Source organism: Narcine bancroftii, chromosome 3 (genome assembly GCF_036971445.1).
Source record: "Narcine bancroftii isolate sNarBan1 chromosome 3, sNarBan1.hap1, whole genome shotgun sequence".
In the NCBI taxonomy this organism is placed as follows: Eukaryota; Metazoa; Chordata; class Chondrichthyes; order Torpediniformes; family Narcinidae; genus Narcine; species Narcine bancroftii.
The window spans coordinates 348,340,105-348,367,160 of NC_091471.1; the positions used below are offsets into that span (position 1 = coordinate 348,340,105).

At 52.9% G+C, this 27,056-nt stretch overlaps 1 protein-coding gene across 2 annotated transcripts; it reads left to right on the forward strand.

Annotated features, from left to right (window-relative positions):
- The first annotated feature begins 5,863 nt into the window (after positions 1–5,863).
- On the forward strand, positions 5,864–23,944 carry rnf157 (ring finger protein 157). Of its 2 annotated transcripts, none has more exons than XM_069929628.1 (18): positions 5,864–6,138; positions 8,120–8,238; positions 8,669–8,769; positions 9,392–9,553; positions 10,224–10,341; positions 11,591–11,657; positions 14,133–14,176; positions 14,491–14,538; positions 14,999–15,070; positions 15,172–15,331; positions 15,836–15,948; positions 16,515–16,747; positions 17,097–17,202; positions 17,375–17,486; positions 19,140–19,303; positions 19,668–19,725; positions 20,175–20,279; positions 21,847–23,944. In XM_069929628.1, the coding sequence occupies exons 1-18, from the start codon at positions 6,051–6,053 to the stop codon at positions 21,930–21,932; spliced, it is 1,956 nt and encodes a 651-aa protein (XP_069785729.1). In that variant the 5' UTR covers positions 5,864–6,050; the 3' UTR covers positions 21,933–23,944. The 2 variants fall into 2 exon arrangements, with proteins under 2 accessions (XP_069785729.1, XP_069785727.1); XM_069929626.1 differs by having other exon boundaries at positions 20,842–21,938.
- Positions 23,945–27,056: the final 3,112 nt, after the last annotated feature.

Here is a 27,056-nt window from a genome sequence, read left to right on the forward strand (position 1 = left end):
TAATAATTTAAGAAGAGCCTCATAAACTGGGATTAAGAATGATTGAGAATGTGATCAGACCAAGATTGGATCTTCATTTTATGCACGACATTTAAGGTAGTGCATAGGATACACATGTTCAAAGTCAAATTATCTCATTTTTATGCAGATGTTGATCCACTCTGCGATAAGTGTAAAATCTTTGAAGCTTCATTGTTCTGGGAGTACTCTCATTTAGAAAAATTTTGTCAAGATATTTTTCAAACTTTATCAATGATTCTAAAGATCAAATTTGAACCATACCTTTTCATTGCTTTGTTTTTTCTTGACCAACCCAAGAGAGAATTTTAGCTTTTACCTCGTTGATAGCTAGGCAAGCAATTTTCATAAAATGGAAAGATAACTCTCCACCCACTCATGCTCAGTGGTTACATGATATGTCCTGCTTAAGCTTGGAGAAAATTAGACACTGTAGTGGCGGAAAATTAGACACTGTAGACACTGCTCCTGCAATAACACAGATGGGTTGAGCTCAGTGAGCAGACTAGTTTATTGCAGGCTGCTGGGCTGCACTTATACTCCCAGCCCGGACCTGGCTGAGAACCGCACTGGAGAGCGCTGATGTCACCCAGGCGTCACGTGGTCCCCAAGCGCAGGTTTCTGAGCCCCAAGCTGGAAGGAAGGGAAATCCCCAACGGCGCCATTTTTGCCAGCTGCCCCACCGCGTGGCTTGCAAGTGGGTCCGGTTCGCCTGCCTTGTGGTGAGTCACCATACAGTCCCGCCCCTCTCAAGAACTGGTGCCAATGTCCTTTTTTGCCAGGCGGCCTCGCTTCTTGGGCTGGGCAACGACCACGGGCTCGGTGGAATCAAGTCTGTCCATGGGCGGCAGGCATAGTCCAGCATGAACGTCGAGCTGGAACCCTGTATGGCCCCTCATACAATTGCTGCAGAGATGCCACGGTCGGGCCCCGCTGAACAAAAACGAACTCTGCAGAATGCAGCTCACCAGGAACGTGAGCCGGGTGGATGCCATGCCTGGGTGGCGGTGGGGATTCAAAGGAGTCCAAGCGTGCCCTGAGGTGAGGAAGTAGTTCATGCGGTGACCGCTGGGGATTGTAAGGTGTGTTGACAAACTCACCAGGTAGTGCCAGCGGCGCACCGTAGACCAGCTCAGCTGATGATGCTTGCAGATCTTCCTTGGGAGTGGAGCGTATGCCCAGGAGCACCCAAGGCAGTTCGTCCGTCCAGTCGGGTCCGGTGAGGTGGGCCATGAGTGCCGACTTGAGGCGATGTAGATGTTCCACCAGTCCATTGGCCTGCAGGTGGTAGGCGCCATGGTGCGGTGTAGCTGGATCCCCAACCTGTTGGCAAGTTGTGCCCAGAGTGCAGATGTGAACTGGGCGCCCTGATCACTGGTGAGGTGAGCCGGGGCGCCGAACCAGGCAACCCAACCATGCAACAGTGCTTGGGAGCAGGAGTCAGTGGAAGTGTCTGGCATCGGGATCGCCTCAGGCCAGCGAGTGTTGCGGTTCACCACCGTAAACAGGTAACAGTTGCCCCGGGAAATGGGAAGGAGCCCAACGATGTCCACGTGAATGTGGCTGAACCGTTCCTGTTCATGCTCGAACTCCAGTATGGACGCTCTGGTGTGCCTGTGCACCTTGGACGTCTGGCAATGGGTGGATGTTCTGGCCCAGCCCGCAATCTGCTTCCGCAGCCCATGCCATACAAACCGTTCTGCCACCATCCGGACCGTGGACCTGATGGACGGATGTGAAAGGTTGTGGATGTGACGGAAGACCTGCCTGCCCAACTGCTAGGGAACCACTGGCCATGGGGTGCCCAAGGAGATATCGCACAGAATGGTGCCTTTGCCGCTTGGAGTCGGGAGGTCTCAGAACCGCAGGCCGGTGATGGCGGTCTTGAAGGCCCTCGTTTCCTTATCAGCTTCCTGGTCCCAGACGAGCTGGTCAAAGACAAGGCCAGGCGTCAGCGCGCAGATGGCCGGTCGCGAGAGTGCATCGGCAACCACATTGTCCTTCCCTGCCTTGTGCCGAATGTCAGTGGTAAACTCCACCTGGGTGAGGGGTTTGTGGTCTGTGAAAATGGTAAAAGTCTTCCCCTCCAAAAAATAGCGAAAATGCTGCAATGTCAGGTACATGCCCAGTAACTCCCGGTCGAAAGCACTATACTTGCATTCCGATGGGTGAAGCAGGCGGCTGAAGAATGCCAGTGGTTTCCAATGTCCATTCACCTGCTGCTCCAGGACGGCACAGACGGCTGTGGCAGAGGCATCGACAGAGAGTGCCACATGCAGGTCGGTGTGCAGGTGGACAAGCACGGCGGCCTTCGCCATGGTGTCCTTGGTGGCCTCGAATGTGGTGCAGGCTTCTGGGTTCCAAGCGAGCGTCTTGTGCTGGGCTGCAATGAGGGCGAACAGCAGGTGCAGGATGCGCGCAGCTCCCGGAATGAAGCGGTTGTAAAAGTTGACCATAACCCACGAACTCCTGCAGCCCCTTGAGGATGTCCGGGCGTGGGAAATCCCTGATAGCGGTAACCTTCACAGTGGCGGGTGTGGCTCCTTCGGCCGTGATGGTGTGGCCCAGGAACTGCATGGACTCTTTCCCGAACTGGCACTTGGCCAGGTTGATGGTAAGACTGAAGTCGGCCAGCCGGGAGAAAAGGGCATGTAGGTGGGCCTTGTGTTGCACCCGGTCCTTGCTGGTGATGAGGATGTTGACCAAATAAATAAAGACGAAATCTAAGTCCCTGTCCACAGAGTCGATGAGGCACTGGAAGGTCTGAGTGGCGTTCTTGAGCTCGAATGGCATGCGCAGGAATGCGAACAAACCAAAGGGGGTGATGATGGCCGTCTTGGTCTTCAGGGTGCACCAGATCAACCTTGGAGAAGACCCTCAAGACGTGCAGGTTGGTCGTAAAGTCCTGGATGTGAGGTATGGGGTAACAGTCAGGAATGGTTGCCACGTTGAGCCATCGATAGTCTCTGCAGGGATACCAGCCGCCGGAGGCTTTCGGGACCAGGTGGAGCGGGAGGCGTATGGGCTGTCAGACCGTTGAATGATCCCCAGCTCCCACAGGTGCGAAAACTCTTTCGCTACCTGGAGCTTGTCAGGCAGGAGCCGCTGTGCCTTGGCGTGAACCGGCTGGCCCTGGGTGGAGATGTGGTGGAACACCCCGTGGCGCGGCAAGGGAACGGAGAACTTTGGCTTGAGCAGAGTCTGGATCTCGTCTCTGGGTGTGCTAATCATGGCCATCTGCGGTTGCTCCGAGCAGCCGGCATTGAGGCGAATGGCCTGGAAGGTACGGGCGTCCACCAGGCACCTACCTCAAATGTCCACCAGAAGCCCATGTGCGAGGAGGAACTCTGCACCCAGGATGGCAGTCGGAAGGGACGAGACAGTGAACCTCCACGCGAAATTCCGTTGGTCAATCTGGAAGTGGACTGTCTTGTCTCCATACATCCGGATTGCTGTTGCGTTGGCCACACGGAGGGGAGGTCCACGAGGTCGGTTCCTGGATTCAATGGCCGTGGCTGGGATGACGCTGATCTGGTCTCCAGTGTCAATGAGGAACTGCCGGCCGCTGACTGAGTCCTGCAGGTAGAGAGGGCTGTGTCCTTGGCCAGCTACCGCAGCCATTAACAGCAGCCAGCCTGGCCGTTGCCCTGGAACAAGCAGGGCTGACGACACTTTCGGGACTTGGCTCACCAGCGCTGGTTGTAGAAGCAAAGGCCTGAAGCGGATGCTGCGGCCTTGGTTTTGCTCTTGGGGGCCCCTGAAGGGGCTGGGTGCTCTACCGCAGCGCTAGGGGCGGGCTTGGCGTGGTTGTGCCCATTCCTCGTGACTTGCTGGACCACTGAGCCTTCTGAGAATCGTGCAAGCCATACCTCTTGGGCCTTCTGGGTGACCTTCCTCAGGTCAGTGAAGCTCTCCTGAACCAGCAGCGGGCGGATGTCCCTGGGCATATGTTCAACGAAGATGTGCTCAAAAAGTGAGCAGTTGGTGTGCTCACCCATGAGCATGAGCATCTCGTCCATCAGTTCCATCGGGGACCTGTCCCCCAGGGCATCGAGGTGCAGCACCCGAGTGACACGCTGGTGTCTGGATAGTCTGAGGGACCTGGTAAGCACTCGTTTGATGGTCTCGTACTTGTCCTTGGTGGGTGGGTGCTGAACAAGGTGCAGCACGCGTCTGGCAGTGGCCTGGTCCAGGACAGCGACCACATGGTAGAATTTGGTCGTGTCGGTCGAAATCTGGCGGAAGTGAAACTGGGCCTCCGTGTGGCTGAACCAGGTCTCCGGCTCCTGAACCCAGAATTCAGGCAGTTTTATGGCTATAGCGCTGATCCCAGGCTCGCTCATGATGTGTTCAAAGACGTTTGAACCAGTCGGGGTCACCAATTTGTAGCGGCGACTACACTGCTCCTGCAATAACACACACAACCAGACGGGTTGAGCTCAGTGAGCAGACTAGTTTATTGCAGGCTGCTGAGCTGCACTTATACTCCCAGCCCGGACTTGGCTGAGAACCGCGCTGAAGGTGCTGACATCACCCGGGCATCACGTTGTCCCCAAGCGTGGGTTTTCTGAGCCCCAAGCTGGAAGGAAGGGAAACCCCCCCCAACGGCGCCATTTTGGCTGGCTCCCCCGCCACGTGGCTTACAAGCGGGGCCAGTTCGCCTGCCTTGTGGTGAGCCGCCACAATACAACATTAAGTATATAAAGTTTCAATTTGACAAGATGTGGGGCCCATTCATAAATTACTATAATAATTGGAAGATTTAAGGTCTGGTTGCTCCGGAGACACTCTGGTATCTGAAGGTCACTATTCAATCCATATTTTTACAATTCTACAAGCTAACCTTGGTTAGAGGGAGGGATTTTTTTTGTTAACTAGTCAATGCAAGTTTAAATATGGTTTACCATGGGTCACATCATTAGTTAAGATAGAATCTATCCTTTGTTTATATAAAGGAATTGTTAATTTTGTCTGATCTATTTTCTATCCAAAATTATACTGTGGTATATTATGAGAAAGGGATAAACTGTTAAATACCATATTTATAGAATTTGATCTCTTAAAGAAACAAGTCAAATAAACAATTGTGGATCGGCTTTTGATTTACATTAAATGTTTAATATGTGATATGTATATGATATTACCTGTCCTTTGTTACTCCTTAAGATGACTTTGCATGTAGGAATTATATTATTAAATTTTTTTTAAAAATAGCAAAATTACTGATCGAGCATTTAATTAATTTGAAGACATATTTATTGACTGACGGTAAAAAAAAATGTCATGCTGTGATGTGGTGTCTGTTAAGGGGTACCTGCTCCTGGACAACAGCTGCCAATTGCAAGGGGCGGTCAGTCGGGCCGTTCCAAAACCCCGATCTATCCGCAAATAGTAAGGCCGGCATTAATTGCCCTGGGGACGTTGGGGTGAAGAGGGAGAGGGAGGGGGTGGGATGGAAACTTCCTCCTCGGATTCTGCATCAAGGCCTCTGACCTCATCAGGTTTTTCTGATAAGAGGTGACGATTCCAGTGCATCTGGGGAGAGCTCAGAGACCCCTGGTATGTTTGCAGTGTTCCCCGTCATGAAGGGTCCCTCTGTCCCGTGGACGGGTCTGTCTGTCCTGGGGATGGGTCTGTTTGTCCTGGGGACGGGTCTGTCCCGCAGGTGGGTAGGAGGAAGCTCTGTCTCGGGGGTGGGGACAGCCCAGGATCGCCTGTCCGGAAATATTCCGGGAGGTCACGAGAAATGTCCCAGCCGCGCCATTCGCTGCATTTCTGCTGCATCGTTGCAGTGACCGCTGCAGAGTTGCTGATGCAGCGTCGCTGCCTGTTTCTGCAGCTCCTCCTCCTGCGCCGGCGGCAGTGATTGCAGAGGCGGAGGTTGAGCCGAGAACACGGGACATCACCCCGCCGACAGCCTGCTGGCGCCCACCTTCATCCGTTTTCATCGCCGGGATCATCCGCACCGGAGCGGCGGCGGGGACGTGCCGACCGGGAGACATCTGCCCACCGGCCGCTTCCCTCGGTCCAGAATGGGAGCCCTGAGCAGCCGGCGAGACGCGGGGGCCGAGGAGCTGGACACCCCGCCCGGCTCCGTCTACCGCTATCCACCGAAATCCGGTAAGGAGAAGCGCACAGACCCGGCAGAGGAGGCGGAGAGAACGGGATCCATCAAACCGGGTGATCTGTTGTACTGTGATCTTGGGTGATTGCAGGTGTGATTTGTTACACTTTAAGCTGTTAGACTGAGAATGTAGGAATGTACCTCCAGGTAATCTGTTACACTGACCCTGGGTGTGATCTGTTACACTGTAGCCCCCAGGTATGATCTGCTCCACTATGATTCCCAGATGATCTGTTACACTGTAACCCCAGGTGATCTATTACACTGTGACCCCAGGTAGTCTGTTACATTGTTACCTCAGGTGATCTGTTACACTGTGACCCTAGGTGATCTGTTACACAGCTGCCAGGTGATTGTTGCACTGTAGCCCCAAATGATCTGTTACACTGCGACCGGGTGATCATTAACACTTTAGCCCTGCGACCTGATACACTGTAACCAGTTGATCTGTAACACTGTGACTGGATGATTAGTTACACTGTGATCTGTCATACTGTGACCAGGTATTGAACCAGCTCAAAAAGTCAGTAATATATCTCTCTCCCCTTGCTCCACCCCTCCCTTGCCCTGCCTCCCCTCCCCCACCTTCCCTCTCCTCGCCTTTTCTCCCCCTTCACCCCCTCTTCTGGTCATTTCGTTCTCCTCACTCTCACACCTCTCTCCTCACCTGAATCGCACCCCTCTGCTCACCATGCCAGTCTCTGTCTCCCAAAGTAGGGCATCTGGAACTAGAGGGCATAGTTTAACAGTGAGAGGGGAAAAGTTGAAGAGGGACCTGCGGAGCATTTGTGTGCAACCAGCTGCCGGAGGGAGTGCTGGAGGCTGGGCCAGCGATCGGTACGGGTGGAGGGAGTGCTGGAGGCTAGGCCAGCGATGGGTTCGGGTGGAGGGAGTGCTGGAGGCTGGGTCAGTGATCAGTATCGGCACAGTAAGTGTGGGAAGGGTATGGGCCGAAGGCTGGCAGCGAAGTCCATTTGGATAGCATGGACAATTGGGCCCTAGGGCCTGTTTCCATTCCTGTAGAGCTCGGGGCCCAAGACCTCTAACTCTTGTTACCCCAAGGTCAGTTACTGGATCTGTTACTCCAGGTCATTTACCCTGTCAGTTACCCTGGGTCAGTTATCAATGTTGCCCTGTGGAACAGTAGGGTGTGGACGATTGCAGTGAAGGTCCGCAGGCTTTCCAAATACACTCAATGTCTCCAACTCTGCTCATGAGCCATTCTAATCACTCTGATCCACTCCACTGTGATTATGTTGATCCATCTCTCCTGCCTGTTTTCCCTCTGACATTGGCTGCTCAACCTTTGACCTTTCTGTGTCCTCCAATGATCATTTGTCTTCTGACCCTTAATGTTTGTCCCCCCCCCCCATCCCTGCCTGTTTGTCCCCCCGTCCTTGCCTGTTTGGCCCCCCGTGTCCCTACCTGTTTGCCACCCTGTGTCCCTACATGTTTGCCCCCGTCCCTGCCTGTTTGTCCCCCCATCCCTGCCTGTTTGCCCCCCCGTGTCCCTACCTGTTTGCCCCCCATCCCTGCCTGTTTGTCCCCCGACCCTGCCTGTTTGCCCCCCCCGTGTCCCTGCCTGTTTGCCCCCCCGTGTCCCTACCTGTTTGCCCCCCTGTGTCCCTACCTGTTTGCCCCCCCATCCCTGCCTGTTTGTCCCCCCGTCCCTGCCTGTTTTCCCCCCTGTGTCCCTACCTGTTTGCCCCCCCATCCCTGCCTGTTGGTCCCCCCGTCCCTGCCTGTTTGCCCCCCTCCGTGTCCCTACCTGTTTGCCCCACCTGTGTCCCTACCTGTTTTCCCCCCATCCCTGCCTGTTTGTCCCCCCGTCCCTGCCTGTTTGCTCCCCCCCTGTGTCCCTACCTGTTTGCCCCCCCCCATCCCTGCCTGTTTCCCCCCCCTCTGGTCCATGCCTGTTTCCCCCCCCCCATCCCTATCTGTTTGCCCTCTGACCCTAACAGTCTTATTCCCTTTCAGGAAATTATTTTGCCAGCCATTTCATCATGGGTGGACAAACCTTTGACTCTGCCCATCCTGAAGGCTACCTGTTTGGAGAGAACTCTGACCTGAACTTCTTGGGATCTCACCCAGTCATCGTACGTACAGCAGCCTCAAAATTTCTACTTCTCGTAGGATTTCTGCATATTCTCTCTCTTGAGATCCAGTCCCAACCTGGTTGGCTTCATTTACTTGCATGTTGAAATCCTCCATGACTTCTGTCATGCCTTTTCTATCTTCTGTTGTAATTTGTTGTCCACATTCCGTCCGGCTCCAGTTTAATGATCTGTATATAACTGCCAACATGGTCCTTTTTACCCTTGCCGTTACTTAATTCAACCCATAATGATTCTATATCCCTGGATTACCACCGTCTTATTGTTGGGAGTCACTGGATTACTGCTGGGTTATCACTGGGAGGGGGAGAGCATGGCATCAGGGGTGGGAGGGAAGGATTAGGGGAGGGGGAGGGGAGGGACTTAGGAGCAGATGGGCTGGGCTGATGATCAATGTCTCCTCGTCCCACAGTTCCCCTATGCTGCTCCCCCTCCTCAGGACCCCGTCAAGACTTTGCGAAGCTTGATCAGTATTCGAAAGGACACACTCCGTCTGGTGAGGTGTGAGAGGAGGTTGGTGACTACAGTAATGCAGGTCACAGGGTTAGGGACTGCAAGGCAATGTTAGTCTAAGGTCTACATGGGGAGGGGGGATGAACATGGTGGGGAGATGCGTCAGAGAGCAAGAGAGCACAAAACGGGGCCACTTGGCCCACACATGCATGCTGGCCTGCCTGAGCACTTGACCTGTAGCCTTGTGTGTTCTTGAAACACGACTCAACCAACAGAGGTAGTCCGGGGCAAGCAACATCACTGATGGAAGAGGAACTTACTCCGGATGGGTCAGTGGGGACTCCACCCCCTCATTCCTAGACAAGCCTGCAGGGATTCGACACTGGTTCTAGTCCTGCAGGGATTCCGCCCCCCCATTCCCAGATGGGTCTGTGGGGATTGGATACTGTTTCTGGGTCTGTGGGGATTTGACACTGATCCCAGTCCTGTGGGGATTGGATCCCATTCCTGGACAGATGCTGGGTTAATTCCCAGCAGGACAGAGCCATAGGGGATTAGGAGGGCCTGCAGGGACAGGGGGATATTGGGATGGGAGTGGAGGGTAGGATGGTTGGCTCTGTCCGGAATATGGGCTGACTTTGTGATGGCTGCTATGCTTCATCACTGCCTTGTCACCCATCAGGTGCCGGGAGGAGCTGCAGACGCCCACGGATGAGACCACTGCAGAAGAGACCCCTGACTCCAACATCTCCTATAATGTGGAATTCACCTTTGATGCTGATGCACAGGTGGCAATAACCATCTACTACCAGGCCATGGAGGAGTTCCTGGACGGCTGTGCTAGGTGTGTCCAACACCTCCGGTGTGGGGGAGACCCCAGTGTGGAGCTGGGATCCCCCCGGTGTGGGTGAGACCCGGAGAGGGGTGAAGCTACTGGTGTGAGGATGGGACCCCTGGTGTGGGGGAGAACCCTCGAATAACTCCCCCTCCTTGTGAGGGTCAATGGGCCTAGAGGTGTGGGGGTCCAGGGGTCAGGGAACCAGGAGGGCAAGGGTCTGAGGGGTGGCGGTCCTTTAGGAGTAGGGTGTTCAGAGCAGGGAAGGGTCCAGGGAACAGGAGTGGTGGGGGCGGGGGTGGGGTCAGGGGATCAAGGAGTTTGGGAGCAGGGTCCAAGGGACAGGGATCCAAGCATCCTGGGGTGGGGCAGGGATCCGGGGGGTGTCGGAGGACCAGGAATCCTCAGAGAGAGGAGGTCTGGGATTTTGGGGGGGGGGAGGGGGGTGGAGGGCAGGGTTCTGGAGGGAGAGTCAGGGGTCCAGTGGGAGTCCTGGGATTGGGGGGCAGTGGTCCGGAAGGGGCGGGATCCAGGGGGGCAGGGGTTCAGAGAGGAAAAGGGTCCATGGATCTGTCGAGATGGGTCCGGGGCAGCAGGGATCCGGGTGGGGCAGGGGTCGGAGGACTTCCACTGGCATCTCCCTGCTCCATGATATCCCTAAGCCGCTGCATCCCCACAGCTACACGTCGAAAGACAGCTCACTGCAGTCGGAGACGGTGCGGTACAAGCGTGGCGTGTGCCAACACTTCTGTCTACCAACGCACACCATTGACCCGTCGGACTGGATGGATGAGGAGGTGGGTGGGGGTCTCTATAGGACTGTGGAGGTGGGTGGGGGTGTCCCTGTCAGACTGGATGGATGAGGAGGTGAATGGGGGTCTCTGATGGACTGGATGGATGAGGTGGTGTGTTCTGCCCACTGGTCCCACAGCCCAGACGTCCATGTACACATACTGGCTGTCTGGCTCCTCCCCCTGGTGCCGACCAGACTGGCAAAGCTGCCAGTCCCACCCCCGATCTATGGGCCTCACCCTCCCCACCCCGATATGTGGGAGGATCACCCACACTGATCTTCCCCACCCCCACCCCACTCTGTGGCTTCACACAAACAATGAAGAACCATGGGACCAGGCAGGTTGGGGTCTTTGGGGGACTGACAGGATCTGTGGGGAGTAGATGAGGGATCGGGAGAGGATTAGTGGTCAGTGGGGGACAGACAGGGTTGATGGGGACAGACAGGGGGGGTGGGGGGTTAAGGGGTCAGAATTGGTGGTGATGGACAGGGTTCAGGGGAATATGGGTATATGGGGAGTGGACAGGGGTCAGGGCATCATCCAAGGGGGAGGTCAGGGTCTGTGTGGAGAGGACAGGGTCCAAGAGGGAGGGTCAGGGTCCAAGGGGGACAGATGGGGTTTATGTGGAGTGGACGGGGGGGAGGTCAGAGGGGGTTGGGGTCCATGGGGGATGGACAGGGTCCATGTAGCATGGATAGGGTCCACGTTGGGTGGGTGGGGGGATGTGGATGGACAATTTGGATCAGGACTCCTTCCCATCACAGACCTGTCCCAATGCAGACTGGAGGCATTGGGAGGGAAAGGGATAGTTTCTGGGCAGCCCACACTGTCGGATATGGAGATGTGGGACCATTCCCTGGTTCATTGATGATGTGCTGTGGACACACACAGTGAGAGAGGGAGATTTTACCTGCTGGAATGTGACGTACTGTAGGGCAGAGGTTTTGGATGTAGGAGGGTTTAATGGGGACACGTGGGGTTAGTTAGATGTAAAATGGAAGGTCTTGGAGTGGTACATACCACAGTGGGGTGTTTGAAATCATGGTTAGCATAGGCAGAGGGGCTGAATGGCTTGTGTCTGTGTTGGATAATTGGATGTTCTGGCTTTCCCATTGCTCCTCACCCTCTCAGTCCAACCCAGTCTCTCCACCAGTGGTCCACAGGCCAGGGGTCAGTGAGGGGTCTGAACCACGTTGGAGAGAGCTGGATGTGGTCACCGAGTGCTCACTGACTCCATCGCATCTCTCTGCAGCTGGCCTGTAATGCCGATAGTACTGTCTACCCGATGGTGATCCACGCCGTGGTGGATGAAGGCGAGGGTAAGGAGAGTAGGAGGGCCTATCAGCCACTGGCGTAACCGTCACCGATGGCCGGCACCATCATTGTCTCCCACTGTCACTGACTGCCATTACCATCACTGTCACCCACCATTGTCAACATAGAACAGTACAGTACAGGCCCCTTGGCCCTCGATGTTGAGCCAATCCATATATTCCTTAAAAAAATACAAAACCCTCCCCACCCCATAACTCTCTATTTTTATTTCATCCAAGTACTTGTCTGAGTCTCTAAATGCCCCCAATGTTTCAGCCTCCACCATCTCTAGCAATGTATTCCAGGCACCCAGAACTCTCAGAGTAAAAACTTACCCCCTAAACTTTTCCCCCCACCACTCCTGTTTGTACATAGGTCCTCTGGTGTTTGCTACTCGCACCCTGAGAAACAGGTGCTGGCTGTCCACCCTCTCATAATCTTGTAAACCTCCACCTAATCTCCTCTCATCCTTTTACGCTCCAAAGAAAAAAGTTACAGCTCTGCTAACCTTGCCTCATAAGACTTATTTTTCAATCCAGGCAACATCCTGGTAAATCTCCTCTGCACCCTCTCCATAGCTTCCAGATCCTTCCTGTAATGAAGTGACCAGAATGGAACACCATCTAAGTGTGGACTTACCAGAGATTTGTAGAGTTGCAGTATGACCTCCCTACTCCTGAACTCAACTCAATCGCCTTATTAATGAAACCCAGAAACCCATAGGCCTTCTTAACTATACTGTCAACCTGCATGGCAACTTTGAGGGATGTATGGATTTGGGCACCAAGGTCCCTCTGTTCATTCACACTCTTAAGTAACTAACCATTAACCCTGTACTCAGCCTTCTGGTTTGTCCTTCCAAAATACATCACCTCACACTTATTGAACTCCATCTGCCACTTTTCTGCCCAACTCTACATCTTGTAACCTTTAACAACCTTCAGCTCCATCCAAAACTTGTCCAACCTTCATATCATCAATAAACTTACTGACCCATCCCTCTGCTTCTTCGTCCAAATCATTTATAAAAATCACAAAGAGCAGGGATCCCAGAACAGATCCTTGCGATACTCCACTAGTCACTGACCTCCAGGAAGAATCATTTCCTTCCATTACTACTCTCTGAAAGCCAATTTTTTTATCCATACAGTCAAGGTTCCACAGATCCCATGCCTCAAGACTTTCTGAACGAGGCTCTCATAGTGGACCTTGTCAAATGCCTTACTAAAATCGATGTAGACCACATCTACCACCTTACCCTCATCAATTTATTTTGTTACCTTCTCAAAAAACTCAATTAGGCTCATGAGGCATGACATTCCCTTCACAAAGCCATGATGACTATCCTTGGTAGACTGGACTTCTCTAAGTGTTCAGAGATCCTAGCCTTAAGAATCCTCTCCAACAGTTTGCACACCACTGATGCAAGAGACCAACTAGTTATAATTTCCAGGATTCTTCGTTTCCTTTTTTTTTAAACAAGAGGACTACATTTCCCATTCTCCCATCCTCCAGCACCTCCCCTGCAGCCAAAGAAGATTCAAAGATCATAGTTACTTCCCCAGCTACCTGTTCCTGCGTTTCCCACAGCAACCTGGGGTACATCACATCCCGCCCAAGGGACTTACTAATCTTAATGTTTTTAAGAAGATACAACACTTCCTCTTCCTTAATCTCAACCTGTCCAGCACACAAGCCTGTTCTATTCTGACCTCACCCTGATCAATGTACTTTTCTCTTAAACCCTGAAGCAAAGTATTCATTTAGGACCTCCCCAACCTCCGCCTCCAGGCACATGTTGCCTCCTTTATCCTTTAGCCCAGCCTCTGCACCCAAGATGTGACCACTACGGCTTGTCCCTAGTAGTTTGTCCCCCCAACAGTATCCAAAACAGTATATTTGCTTGAGGGGAATAGCCACATGGGTGCTCTGCACTGTCTCCCTCTTCCCCTTCCCTCTCCTAACAGTCACTCAGCTACCTGTCTCCTGACCTTTGGGGGTGACTGTCCTCCCTATCACTGACTCTGCCTCCTGAATGATCTGGAGTTCATCCAGCTCTAGCTCCAGTTCCCTAACTCGGTCTCCCAAGAGCTGCAGCTGGATGCACCTCTTGCAGGTGTCAGGGACAATTGTGCTGTACCAGATTTCCCACTTCCGGCTCTTGGAACAATCCCTGCCCTACCTGCTGTCTCCATTAACTCTTGCACCATCACCCACTGTCACCCGCTACCCTTCACCCACCATCACCCATTACCCACAGTCACCGTCACTCACCATCATTGTCACCCTTTACCCACCATCACCCACCGGTCACCCATCATCCACCTGTCACTCATCACCCACCATCACTCCATCACTGTGGGGGAGATGGGTGGGGTCCATAGGGCTTGATGTAGGGGGTGGGAGTTGGGGCAATGAAGCAGGGGCACTGGGAGCTGCCCACCAACCAGCTGATCACCCACTCTCTGTCACCTTCACAGAACACCTCGGCCACTCCCATGTCCTGCTCAACACCTTCGACAAGGTGGGTGCCTTAAACACAGCCTGGGGTGGTCCCAACACTGGAGGAGGTCTGACACCGGGACAGGGGGTTCGACACTAGGGAGGGACGACACTGGAGGGGAGGCCAGTCTGGGGTGAGGGCGGGGGATCTGACCCTGGGGCAAGGAGGGTAGGGGTAGGGGTAGGGGAGAGGGAGATACCCGGGGGGGGGGGGGGGCAGTGATACTGGGCAGGGGGCTGGGGTGTCTTTGACCAGATTTCCAAAGGGTAATGTTCCCCACCACACTGTGCCTCCATGTGCGGGGATGTGTGATTTCCCCCTCCATCTCCCCACAGAACGCTGACGGCAACTGTTCGGTGAAGCCGCTGAAACAGAAACAAGTAGTGAGTCACCCCTTCCATCACTCCTCCCTTCCTTCCCTCACTCCTCTCTCCCCTCACTCCTCCCTCCCTTCCCTCACTCCTCCCTTCCCTCACTCCTCCCTTCCCTCACTCCTCCCTTCCCTCACTCCTCCCTTCCCTCACTCCCTTCCGTCCTCCCTCCCCTCCTCCCTCCCTTCCCTCCTCCCTCCCTTCCCTCTCTCCTCCCTCCCCTCCCTCCTCCCTCTCTCTCCTCCCTCTCTCTCCTCCCTCTCTCTCCTCCCTCTCTCCTCCCTCTCTCTCTCCTCCCTCTCTCTCTCCTCCCTCTCTCTCCCTCTCTCTCTCTCCACCCTATCTCTCTCTCCTCCCTCTTCCCTCTCTCTCCTTCCCTCTCTCCCCCTCACTCTTTCCCTCCCTCTTTCCCCTCCTCCCTCTCTCCCCTCCCCCCTCCATGTAGTTAACCTCTCTCTCTTTGTCCCAACAGGTGGATGGTGTTAGTTACCTGCTGCAGGAAATCTATGGAATTGAGAATAAATACAACGGCCTGCAGTGTAAGGTTGGAGATTTCAGTCCCTCGGTTGCCTGTTCTCTCTCCGTTCCTCGTCGCCTCACCTCATGCATCACCATTCCGATGCACTGACCATGCTTTCTCTCCAGGTTCCCAGCGATGAACTGAGTGACAACAGTGCAGAGTGTGTGGTGTGTCTCTCCGATATCCGTGATACCCTCATCCTGCCCTGCCGTCACCTGTGCCTCTGCAACGCCTGCGCGGACACCCTGAGATACCAGGCCAACAACTGTCCCATCTGCCGTTTGCGTAAGATCCCATCACCCTCCCTACTCAGGGCTGCTAGTCCTGATGCTCTCCTTTTCCCTCCCACACTCTCCTCCTTACACTCTCCCCTTCCCTCTCTCCATCTCTTTCCCTCCTTCCCACAAACTCTCTCCCTTCTTTGCTTTCTTCCCTCTCACCCTCCCACCATCTCAGCTCTCCCTCTCTCCCTCCCAATCACCTTCTCTCTTACACCAACCCTCACTTTCCCATTCTCTCACTCTCTGTTACACATACTCTCATACTTTTCCCCTCCCTCCTCCTCTCCCTCTCATTCATTCTCTTTTCCTCTCGCACACATTCTCTCCCTCCCTCCCTCGTATACTCTCCCTCATTTCCCTCACCCTCCCTCCCCAACTCACTCCTTCAATCACTCTCTCACTCACACCCTCTTTCCATCTCCCTGACCTGCCCCCCTCTCTCTCACAGTCGCTCTCTCTCACTCACTCAGACTCCCTCTTTTTTTCTTCCCTCCTCCCTCTCTCTCAGCATTCCGTGCACTTCTGCAGATAAGAGCCATGAGGAAGAAGGTGGATCCCCTGCCACCAGACCACCCTGACCCAGTCATTGCCTCCCACCTGCCTGTGTCTGACGATCAGCCAGTGAGTGTTGGTTTTTGACCGTATGGCCACATCTCTGTGAAGGGAAGTAGGGAGACCATAGGCCCTCAGACCTGTCCCACCATTCCCCGAGATCACGGCTGATCCACCTATTCGTCAACATCTTCCTGTTTGCCCCACCGTCCCCTCTCCCCTGCCATTGCAATCTCTCCGTCTCCCCGACTCCATGTCCAGAACCTAGGAACACCTCCCTTCCTCCCCACCCCTTCCCTCCCATGTCATTCTCAGATCTGGGCTTCAAGGGGGCCACCTCCTGATGGACATCAATCCCTCAATCTGGAAGCACACAGAGGTCACTGTTGGAGAACATCAGGGTGCCCAGTACTCCCCCTGGGGTCACTCCCCACTGCAGACACTCTCCCTGCTGCCCCACACCAACAGTTCTGTCCTGGATCACTGGCCTCGCTGCTCTCTCTGTTTGACTACACTGTTTGTCTGCGACACAATCAGATCGGCCTCACTCTGACCACTGGTGACACCGTGAGGCCGAGCCCACCTTCAGTGCCATGGTAGGGGGTTACCGCTGGTAAATTGTCTTGCCGTTCTAGTCATCTGACCACATTCCCCGAGGGTATGAAGTGGTATCGCTGCTGGAAGCACTGAACGGCCCCCTCTCCCCTCCCTCGGCACCCCCTATGCACCCGGTCAGAGATGGCAGCGCACCCTGCCCAAAGCCCTCTCGTGGACCAGAGGAACAGACTCCTTCGCAGGGCTCCTCGTCACCACTCGACCAAGGCACTGAGGTCTGCACTGGGCTCCAAGCAAAGGAGAGTGAGTCAAGGTGGGTGAAATAATCCCCCCAACCTCTAACCCCTCTCCCCCCTCACTCCCACTCTCACCCTTTTTCCTCTCCCCTTCACCGTTTCCCCTCTCACCCTCCCACTATCACCTCTCCTTCCCTCCTCTCTCCCCCTCACCATCCCCTCCCCCTCACCCTCCCTCCATTCAGCCCTCTTCCCCATGCCCTCGAATCCTCTCACCCTCTGCCTCCCAGCCCTCACTTGTCCTCTCTGTACCACACTCTCTTCTCCTCTTTGCATTTTCTCTCCATCTCGCCCCCGCTTATGATTGCTTCCGACCCCTCCCTATATCCTTCCAGTGGATTCACGACAGTCCTCCTCCTTCCCAAGGCCAGTCTCGCAGAATTCCTTGGTGCTGGTGGACAAGGAAGAAGGAAGGTGCAGGAGTGAAGGGGACATCCCAGGAGTTCTGCAGGGACATTTTCAAGAAGTGGAGGTAACGTCCCCACTGTCTGATGGATTCATATCATCCATACTCTGACCCTGGGTAGCCCCCACCCTGACTTTAGGTAACCAGTAACTTCTGACCCCCCTCCACCTTGTCCCCAGGATGAGTATTGAATGTGGGAAGTGGCCTTAGGGGATAACCTTTGACCCTGTGTTGCCAGGATACCGGAATGACCCCCGAGAGTGAGAATGTGACCCTGTCGTCGCCGGGAGTGATGGAGCCCTCATCCCACTCGCCGACCGTTCTGTCCTCCAGCATCACCTCACCTGAAGGTGCGTGGCCCAGGCCGTGATCTACTCATGTCGAACCATGCTGAACTGTGTCGAACTGCTCCAAATCACTCTGAACCATGCCGAATTGTGCTAAACCACTCATAACTGTGTCGAACCTCTTCGCACTGCTCATAACTATGTTGAACCAGTCCGAACTACATTAAACAGCTCCAAACCATGCTGAACTGTATGGAACTGTGCCAACACATGCCAAACTGTGCTGACGCATGTCAAACCACGCTGAGCCATGCCAAATTGTGCCAAACTGCTCTGAACCATGCCACACATGAACACATATGCACATGGATATACACTCACAGATGCACGCACACACACCTCGAAAAAAAACAACTTATACATACGGCTGCTCTTCATCGACTACAGCTCGGCCTTCAACACCTCAGTGCTGGTCAAGAAGCTACAAACTCTGGGCCTCTGCACTCACGTCTGCAACAGGATCCTTCCTCATTGGAAGATCACAGTCAGTATGAATTGGGAACAACACCTCCTCCTCACTGACTCACAACACAGGCGCAACTCAAGGCTGTGTGCTTAGCCCACTGCTCTACTCATTATTACACCCACGACTATGTGGCCGGGCACACACAGTTATCACCAGAATCACAGAGAGAGATCAGCTCGCTCGTTAAATAGGATCACCAGCAATCTTGCACTCAACATTAGCCAAACCAAGGAGATGATTGTGGACTTCTGGAGGAAGTCAGGGGAACATGACCCAGTCCTCATTGAGGACTCAGTAGTGGAAAGGATCAAGAACTTCAAACTCCTGGGTTTTAAAATCTTTGACAATGTCCTGGAGCCTCGATATCAATGCAATCACGAAGAAGGCTCGCCAGCGGCTATACTTTGAGAGGTGTTTGAGGATATTCGGTATATCGCCGAAGACTCCTGTAAACTTCTACAGGTGTACCGTGGAGAGCATTCTGGCTGGTTGCATCACTGAGGGTTGTTAACTCAGCCTGCGACATCACGGGCACCAGACCTCACTCCATCGAGGACATCTACATGAGGCGATGTCTTAAAAAACCCAGCTTCTATCCTCAAAGACCCCCACCACCCAGACCATGCCGCCTTCACTCTGCTACCATCATGGAAAAAGTACAGGAGCATAAAAACGAGCACTCAGCGGCATAAGGACAGCTTCTTCCCTGCTGCCATCAGGTTTCTGAATAATCAATGAACCAAAGACACTGCCTTTTTGTGCATTTTTAAAAATTTATTGTTGAAAAAGTGATTTATATGAATGTTTGCACTATGACACTGTCGCAAAACACCAAATTTCATGACTTGTTCATGACAATAAATTCTGATTCTGGTACACACGCACACACGGCAGGTCAGTCTCTCACACACACACAGCAGGTCAGTCACACACACATACAGCAGGTCAGTCACACACACACACACAGCAGGTCAGTCACACACACACAGCAGGTCAGTCACACACACACAGCAGGTCAGTCACACACACACAGCAGGTCAGTCACACACACGCAGCAGGTCAGTCTCTCACACACACACACACACACACCCCACAAAGCCTGCATTTGTTTGGTCCCTCCATCTCACTCACTTTCTCTCTCTCTCTCCCCTCCATCTCTCTGTTCAATCCCTCTCCCAATCTCCCCCCAGACCCCAGCAGCCTGACCCCATCCGTGATGTCGATGGCCTCCTTTCAGCTCAGCACTGACACCATGTCCTCAATGTCGGGCTCTTACTCATTCCATGACGATGGCAGCCTGGCAGAGTGTGATCCCACACAACACCCAACACTGTTGTCCGTGGAGGAGCAGGAGGTGGGGGGGGGGGTAGTGGGGAGGGAGGAGGAGGGTGAGTAGAGGTGGAAAGTGGGGGAAGAGTAGAAGGGTGGTGAGGGTAAGGAGTAGGGAGAAAAGTGGGGTGTGGGGTAGGGTAGATGTAGGGGTGGTGAGAGGGATAGGGATGGGGGAATGTACAGGTGGGGTAGGGATGAGGGGTGTAGAGTGGGATTTTGTGGAGGTGATGGGGAGTGGATATGGGGGATGTAGGGGGGTGGGGAGATGTGGTGGGGGGGTGGGGTATGAGGGGGCCCAAGGAGACACTGAGGTAGGAGCTCTGAGGGCATACGTGGGAATGGCTGTTGTGGGTGTGCTGCACTAACGCCACTCTCCATGTTTCCAGGGTAATGCGGTTGCCAAGGACCCCCACAGGGATACTGTCCAGGACTCTCGTCTCCATGGTAACCACCTCCCCCGCCCCAGTTCCAGAAGGTTGTGGGTTGGTCACACACGCATGTCCTGTGTGCGGATTTGTGTTCCTGTCCATACCAGGCTGGTATGGTGTCTGAGGGAGGGCCAGAGTCACCGTGATGGACGTGGGCGGCACCACATTCGGGTCCGTGTTCTCGGGGTCCGGCTCATGGTCACCAGCAACTCGCACATCGACCATTCACCCACCGGCTTACAGTCACCAGTACTCACCCACTTGCTCATGGTCACCGGTACTCACCCATTGGCATCTCCCGACACCGGACCCTGATACTGGTCCCCGGACCCCGACACCAACACCCATGTCCAATCATGCACTCCAGCGCTGAATCACTGCCTGCCCCACGTGTCCAGCTACCCTGTGTCTTCAACTGCCCCACATTTAGGGCTGCCTCACTGTCTACTGTGTTCCCATACACAGGCTGGTGGGATCGTAGAGCTCTCACTCCCGTATGTGACAACAACAACGAGCTGCCTAGGATGGCCACACTGGACAACGACCCCTGTCTGGAGGGGACTGCAGCCGGTGAGTGGACCTCCCTCATCTGCCATGATTTGAGCCTTTCCGCAGCCCGTCCCCATGACACCTGAACCCCCTTCGCCAATTCCCTCAACACCCAGACTCCATCCGCCCATCCCCATGACACCCAGACCTCCTCCGCCCGTCCTCCAACTGGCCGGACCACCTCTTCCCCTCGCCATACTGACCAGATCCCCCTTCACCTGTTCCCATGCTGGCCAGACCCTCTGCCTTTCCCTCTGACACCCCTCCACGTGTCCCAACAACATCCTGACCCCCTCCGCCCATGGGGTATGGGGAATGTGGGTTTGAGGTGAGGGTGTGGGGGGGGGTATCTGTGTGGGGGCTGGGGGGATGAGTTAGATGGGGGCTGGTGTGTGTCTAAGAGTTGGAGGGTGTTTGTTGAAATGGGTGGGGTTAGGGCAGGGGGTGTGTGTAAGGGGTGGGGTTGGGACAGGGGATGTGTGCAGGGGTGGGGGTCGTGTATAGGGGTGGGGTTCTGCGGAGTGGCTGAGGCAGGGCTCGTCTGGACATGTGAATACGCTGGTTACTTTGCCATCTCCCTCAGGACCAGCCGTCTGTGATGACAGGTCCAACCCATGGCCCCCTGTCTCCCACAACACAGAGCAGGAGCAAGCAGCGGACCCCAGCCCCATGTATGGACCCCTGGCTATGTGATGAGGCACTGGATTCAGCGGGGATGGCTTGGACCCCATCTGTCCACCCTGAAACCCCTCCCCACCCATCAGTGCTCAGCCCCCATGACACTACACCTCTCCCCTCCCTGCTACACCTCTCCCTTCCCTCACTCTCCCCTCCCTACCTCTGTATCTCTTTCTCCCCCTCACACTCCCTTCGCTACCTCTCCCTCCCCTCCCTCACCTTCTCGCTGCACCTCTGTCCCCTTCCTTACTCACTCCCACCCCTGTACCTCCTACACTCCCTCTCACTCTTTTCCCTCACTGTCCCTCTCTCACTACATCACTCCCACTCTCTCACTATCCTTTCCCTCCTTAATTCACCCCTCCCTATCTTTCCCTGCTCTGCCCCTCACCCTCCCCTACCCCTATCTCTCCCTCCCTTTCCCCTCTCTCCCTCTTGCACTCTCCCCCTCCTGTTCCGTCCCTTGCTCCCACTCACCCTCCCCTCCCCGTTGCTCTGTTCCACACTGACTGTGACCTCCTGGCATGAGGTAAAATGATGACTCTGTGTGTTATGGACCTTGCACCCCTCCCACCAGTTGAACATGTGCAATCTCGTTCTGAGGTGTTTGTTGGATCTCAGTTTCACCAGTAATCCCCGATCCCACAGTAAACACTGTGGTGTTCAGAATAGGACTGATGGGTTCAAAGAGAATCAAGCCAGGACATGTGTTATGAACAAACAGTGGTCTTTATTTATAAAGGGGAATTCACAAAATGGACACACTGACAGACTTAACGTACACAGCACCAGGCATGGTATACTCAGAAACAAGTGTTTAACCTATTCAGCACCCACCACCCACAGGCACAGTATACCACTTAAGAAATAAAGGAGTATGCACACACATAAACCTGGTCTCCCATTGTAGACCCTGCTCAGGATCCGGGATGGTCCCATTGCAGTTGGCCCTCTGGAGCTCCCTACAGCCTGAGGCTCAGCAGTGATCACAACTAACAAGTACGTACATGTAAACCTGGTTTCCAGCATCGACCATGGCTGGAGATCAGGAATGGGCTCATTGGAGTCAGCCCTCCTGAGCTACCTGCAGTCTGGGCTTGAGGGATTGTTTGAAGGTAGCAGCAAACAAAGAGAGAGGGAGCATGTGCTCGGCTTTTTCAATCCAGTACTCATCCATGTGATCTGTGAGGACCGATCATGTGTCAGCCTCACCTGTGGGCATCTCTAACCCTCTGTAAGCAGGTGATGGGTCTTCTGACCAGGCTCCAGACATAGAGGCCACATGACCCTCCTCAATCCATACTCCTACCAGGTTCCAGTGGGAGAGGCCATGTGACGCTTCTCAATCCACACTCCGACCAGGTTCCAGACGGAGAGGCCACGTGACCATCCTCAAATCACACCTACCATGTTCCAGACGGAGAGGCCATGTAACCCTCCTCAATCCACACTCCTACCAGGTTCCAGATGGAGAGACCATGTGACCCTCCTCAATCCACACTCCTACCAGGTTCTAGATGGAGAGGCCATGTGACCCTCCTCAATCCACACTACACCACCACATACCCAGAAGTGTCCGGTTACCATATACAGCACGGAAACAGGCCATGTCGGCCCTTCAAGTCCATACTGGTTCACTTGAAGGTTGTTATCTGGAATGAGCTATGTTGGAGGTGGAGAAGAAGCAGTAAGCCAAGATCTGGTCAGGGTCCTGAGGGATCTGGAATGAATGCACACAGGTGGGATTGGTGTAGACAGATAGATACTATACATTTTGCTGATTCTACCTCCCCTATATTGCAGTAAACATAACACAGAGGTTCCTGTGTGTAAAGATGAACCATTTATTGTCAATAGTCTACACAGGGACAGGCCTCACGGCCCGAGGGTCTGTGCCCAAAATGATGAACACACCAAAGCTCTGCTGCCTTCACCTGATAGATATCCCTCTATCCCCTTGCATCCATGTGTCTGATAAGTTTCTTAAACATTACTGTGGCATGTGCTTCTAATACCACTCCTGTCACCCTAGCAGGGAGGTAAAACATTTCCCTTCAGCTACTCCCACACAGCTCTCCATAACCACGTCCTCTAACATTTCCACCCTGGGAAAAGATTCTGACTCTCCACCCAATCAAAGCCTGCCATAATTTTATAAACCTCTTATCTGGTCTCCCCTCAGCCTCGATGCTCCAGAGAAAATGATCCACCCTCTCCTGCTAACTCATACCCTCTAAATCAGACAACTTCTGATACCTTTCCAAAGCCCCCACTCTGTCTTGTAATGGGGTGACCAGAATTGCATTCAGTATTCCAGCCAACCCAGTTTTATTATAAAACCATAGAACACTACACCACAGAGAAAAAAAAGGCCCTTTTGGACCATCTAGATTGTGCCAAACAATTCTGCCTGGTTCCACTGGCCTTGCACCCAGACCATATCACTCCATACCTCTCCCATCTATGTCCCAGTCCAATTTTTTGTTAAATATCAAAATTGAGCTGCCTTCCCCACTTCAGCTGGCAGCTCGTTCCATGGCCCCACTGCTCCTTGTGAAGAAGTTCCCCCAAAACTTTCACTCTGAACCCATGTCCTCTGGTTTGTATTTCACCTACCCTCAGTGCAAAAAGCCCATCTACATTTACTCTGTCTATCCCTCTCTATCAAATCTCCCCTCATTCTTCTACACTCCAAGGAAATAAAAGTTCTAACCTGTTACTCGGTTCCTGAAGTCCAGGCAACATCCTAGTAAATCTCTGCAACTCTTTCAATCTTATTGATATCTTTCCTGTAGTTAGGTGACCAAAACAATCCTCCAATAGCTTACACAACGTTACCATAATGTCCCAACTCCTGTATTCAATAAACAGAAAAGTCTGTCGAGCAATACACAAAAGTGCTGGAGGATCGCAGCATCGATAGGAAGCAAAGGGGGAGAACCTGAGGCCTTCATCGTTATGAGCAGAAAGGCAGGTGCCTGAATAAAATGGTGGGGGCTGCAGGTGATAGGTGGATATGGGTGGGAGGGGGTTGCTCTGAATGGAGAGGAAATGGGGGGCTGGAGAAAAGGAGACGGGGGATAGGGACAGAGAGGGAGAGGGCTAACCAAGACTAGAGAACTCTGAGTGGAGAACCAAATGGCTACTCCATCTTTTATAGTCCACAAATCATTGTGTCATTTGCAAACCTAGTAACACCCCCACATTGATTCCTTTGGAACACCACTGGTCACAGGTCTCCAGTCCAAATAACATTCTTCCACCACACCCCCTGACTTCTGCAGGCCGACCAACTCATCCTGCATCCCATGCACCTGTGCCTTCTGGACCAGTCTACCATGAGGGACCATGTCAGATGCTTTACCAAAGTCATTGTAGACAACATCCATTGCCCCAGCCTCATCAACCACCTTTGCCACCTCCTCAATAAGCTCAATCAAATTGGGATGCAAAGCCATGTTGACTCTCCCTAATCAGGCCATGCCTTTGTAAATGTCCCTGTTTCCTTTCCATTGGTCCCCCATCACTGCTGAGAGGTTCAATAGCCTATAATTTACTGAATGATCCCTATTTCTTGAACAAAGGTACAACATTGGTAACTCTCCAGTCCTCTGGGACCTCTCCTGTCACTAATGAGAATGGTGAAACCTTAGTCGAGGCCCCAGCAATCTCTTCACATGCCTCTTAATGACCAGGATGTATGCCATCAGACTCGGGGAACATTCACCTTAATGCTTCACAAAGGAACCAGAATCACCTCTTTCTGCATCTCAAAATGCCCTAACACAAGAGCATTCTCCACATGATGCTTCTTATCACTGTCCACGTCCTTCTCCTTGGTAAACACCGATGTATCATTCAGTACCCTCCACGCACTAATTCCCTCCATGGTTCTTGAGGAGGGTCATCTTCTTTAATCCTCCTTACCAAGGACATTTCATGCCTCTTTGGGCTACTTCCTGCAATCTTTAGATTTATCCAGGGCCCTGTCTCTCACTTCCTGAGCCTTACATGTGCTCCCTGTTTTCATTCTTGACTAAACCTGTCTTGTCATCCTGACCTTTCCACCCCTGTCCTTCCTCCACGCTGAAACACACTTCTCCTGGATTAGCTGTTCCTCCAACAACTCCCACACACTGGTTGTGGGTTGAACAATAGCAGCTGCTCCCAATTAACTACCCCCCTCATTCTCACTGCAGGATGCCATCACTTGCCCTCCCCCCAGTTCAGTATTTTCCAACAAGCAACTCATTCATAAATCACTGAAAATTGAAGGAATTGTGATCACTCTTACCAAAATGCTCTCCGTTGCAACTCTGATCACCTGGCCACTCATTGGCCAGTACAAGATCCAGCATGGCACCTCTTGGCAGGACCACCTAAAAGTTGCCACAAGGAATTCACCTGGGTGCAGTTAACAAACTCTGCCCCATATTTTAATGTTACAACTCTACAAGTCTCTGGTGAGACCACACTGGGAATATTGTGTTCAGTTCTAGTTACCTCATTACAGGAAGGATGTGGAGAAGGTGCAGAGGATGTTTCTTGGATTGGAAAACATGTCTTATGAGGCAAGGTTGGCAGAGCTGAGGCTCTTTTGAGTGAAGAAGGATGAGAAATGACTATAGGTCTATAAGATTCTGAGAGGTATAGATAAGGTAGACACCAGTGCCTTTTTCCCAGGGTGGATATCTGAACAAGGTGAAGGGAGAAAAGTTTAAGGGAAACATTAGGGGTAATTTATTTTTACACAGAGTAGTGGGGGCTGAGAATGCATTGCCAGGGGTGATGGTGGAAGCTGGAACAATAGGGACGTTAAAAGTCTCATACAGGCACATGGATGCATGAAAAATAGAGAGTTATGGGTGTGAAAGAGGGAAGGGTTAGATTGGTGAGCAGTTTTATATAGGTCAGTAAAACATTGTGGGCTGAAGGGCCTGTACTGTAATGTTTTATATAGACTTCTTGCACAAAGGACTTACCAGTCAATATTATGGAAATTAAAATCTCCAACTATGACAACTGTGTTGCCTTGATATCTACATACCTGTCCACCCATTTCCCTGTAGTCACTGCGTGGCCTGTAGTATATTCCTGTCAGAGTATTGGCATCTTTATGCACACTGCCTCAGTGGATACGTCCTTGCTGAGTGCAGCTGTGACATTCGCCAGTGCAGGTAAACAAGGAATCTGCCAGAAAACTAGTACATGGATGATGCTTGAACTGCTGAGTTCCTCTCGCCCCTTGTCTATTGTACACTCTCCAGTGACCCTGTAGATCACACCTGTCAAACTCAGGCCCGCGGGCCAAATTTGGCCCGTGATATAATTATATTTGGCCCGCAAGATCATATCAAATATGTATTAGAGCTGGCCCGCTGGCTGCCGCGCCAGTATAGCGCATGCACAACTAATACTACAAATCCCAGAATGCTTTGCAAATGCGTTGGCGTCAGCCCGCTAATCGCCCCCACCTCCTCTTTACTTTCATCAGCATTTGCGACCTGTTGCCCAACTCACACGTAATAAACCCCTTACGAAAAATGGCCAAACGAAAGACAGAAAACAGGACCTTTCAAGACAGGTGGGAGGCAGACTATATGTTCATCATTTTAAAAGACAAACCTGTTTGTCATCGAAGCAAGTTGTTATTTTTTTGACTTATTGGCTTGTGAAAAAAAATACATTTAAAAGGAGCTTAAAGGCTAAATAGCGCCTTTGGAAGACTACACAAAAGAGTCTGGATAAACAACCAACTGAAAAACCTCACAAAGATTTGCGTATACAGAGCCGTTGTCATACCCACACTCCTGTTCGGCTCCGAATCATGGGTCTTCTACCGGCATCACCTACGGCTCCTAGAATCCTTCCACCAGCGTTGTCTCCGCTCCATCCTCAACATTCATTGGAGTGACTTCATCCCTAACATCGAAGTACTGGAGATGGCAGAGGCCGACAGCATCGAATCCACACTGCTGAAGTGTGGTTCGTCACCAGAATGGAGGACCATCGCCTTCCCAAGATCATGTTATATGGCGAGCTCTCCACTCGCCACCGTGACAGAGGTGCACTAAAGAAGAGGTACAAGGACTGCCTAAAGAAATCTCTTGGTGATATCGC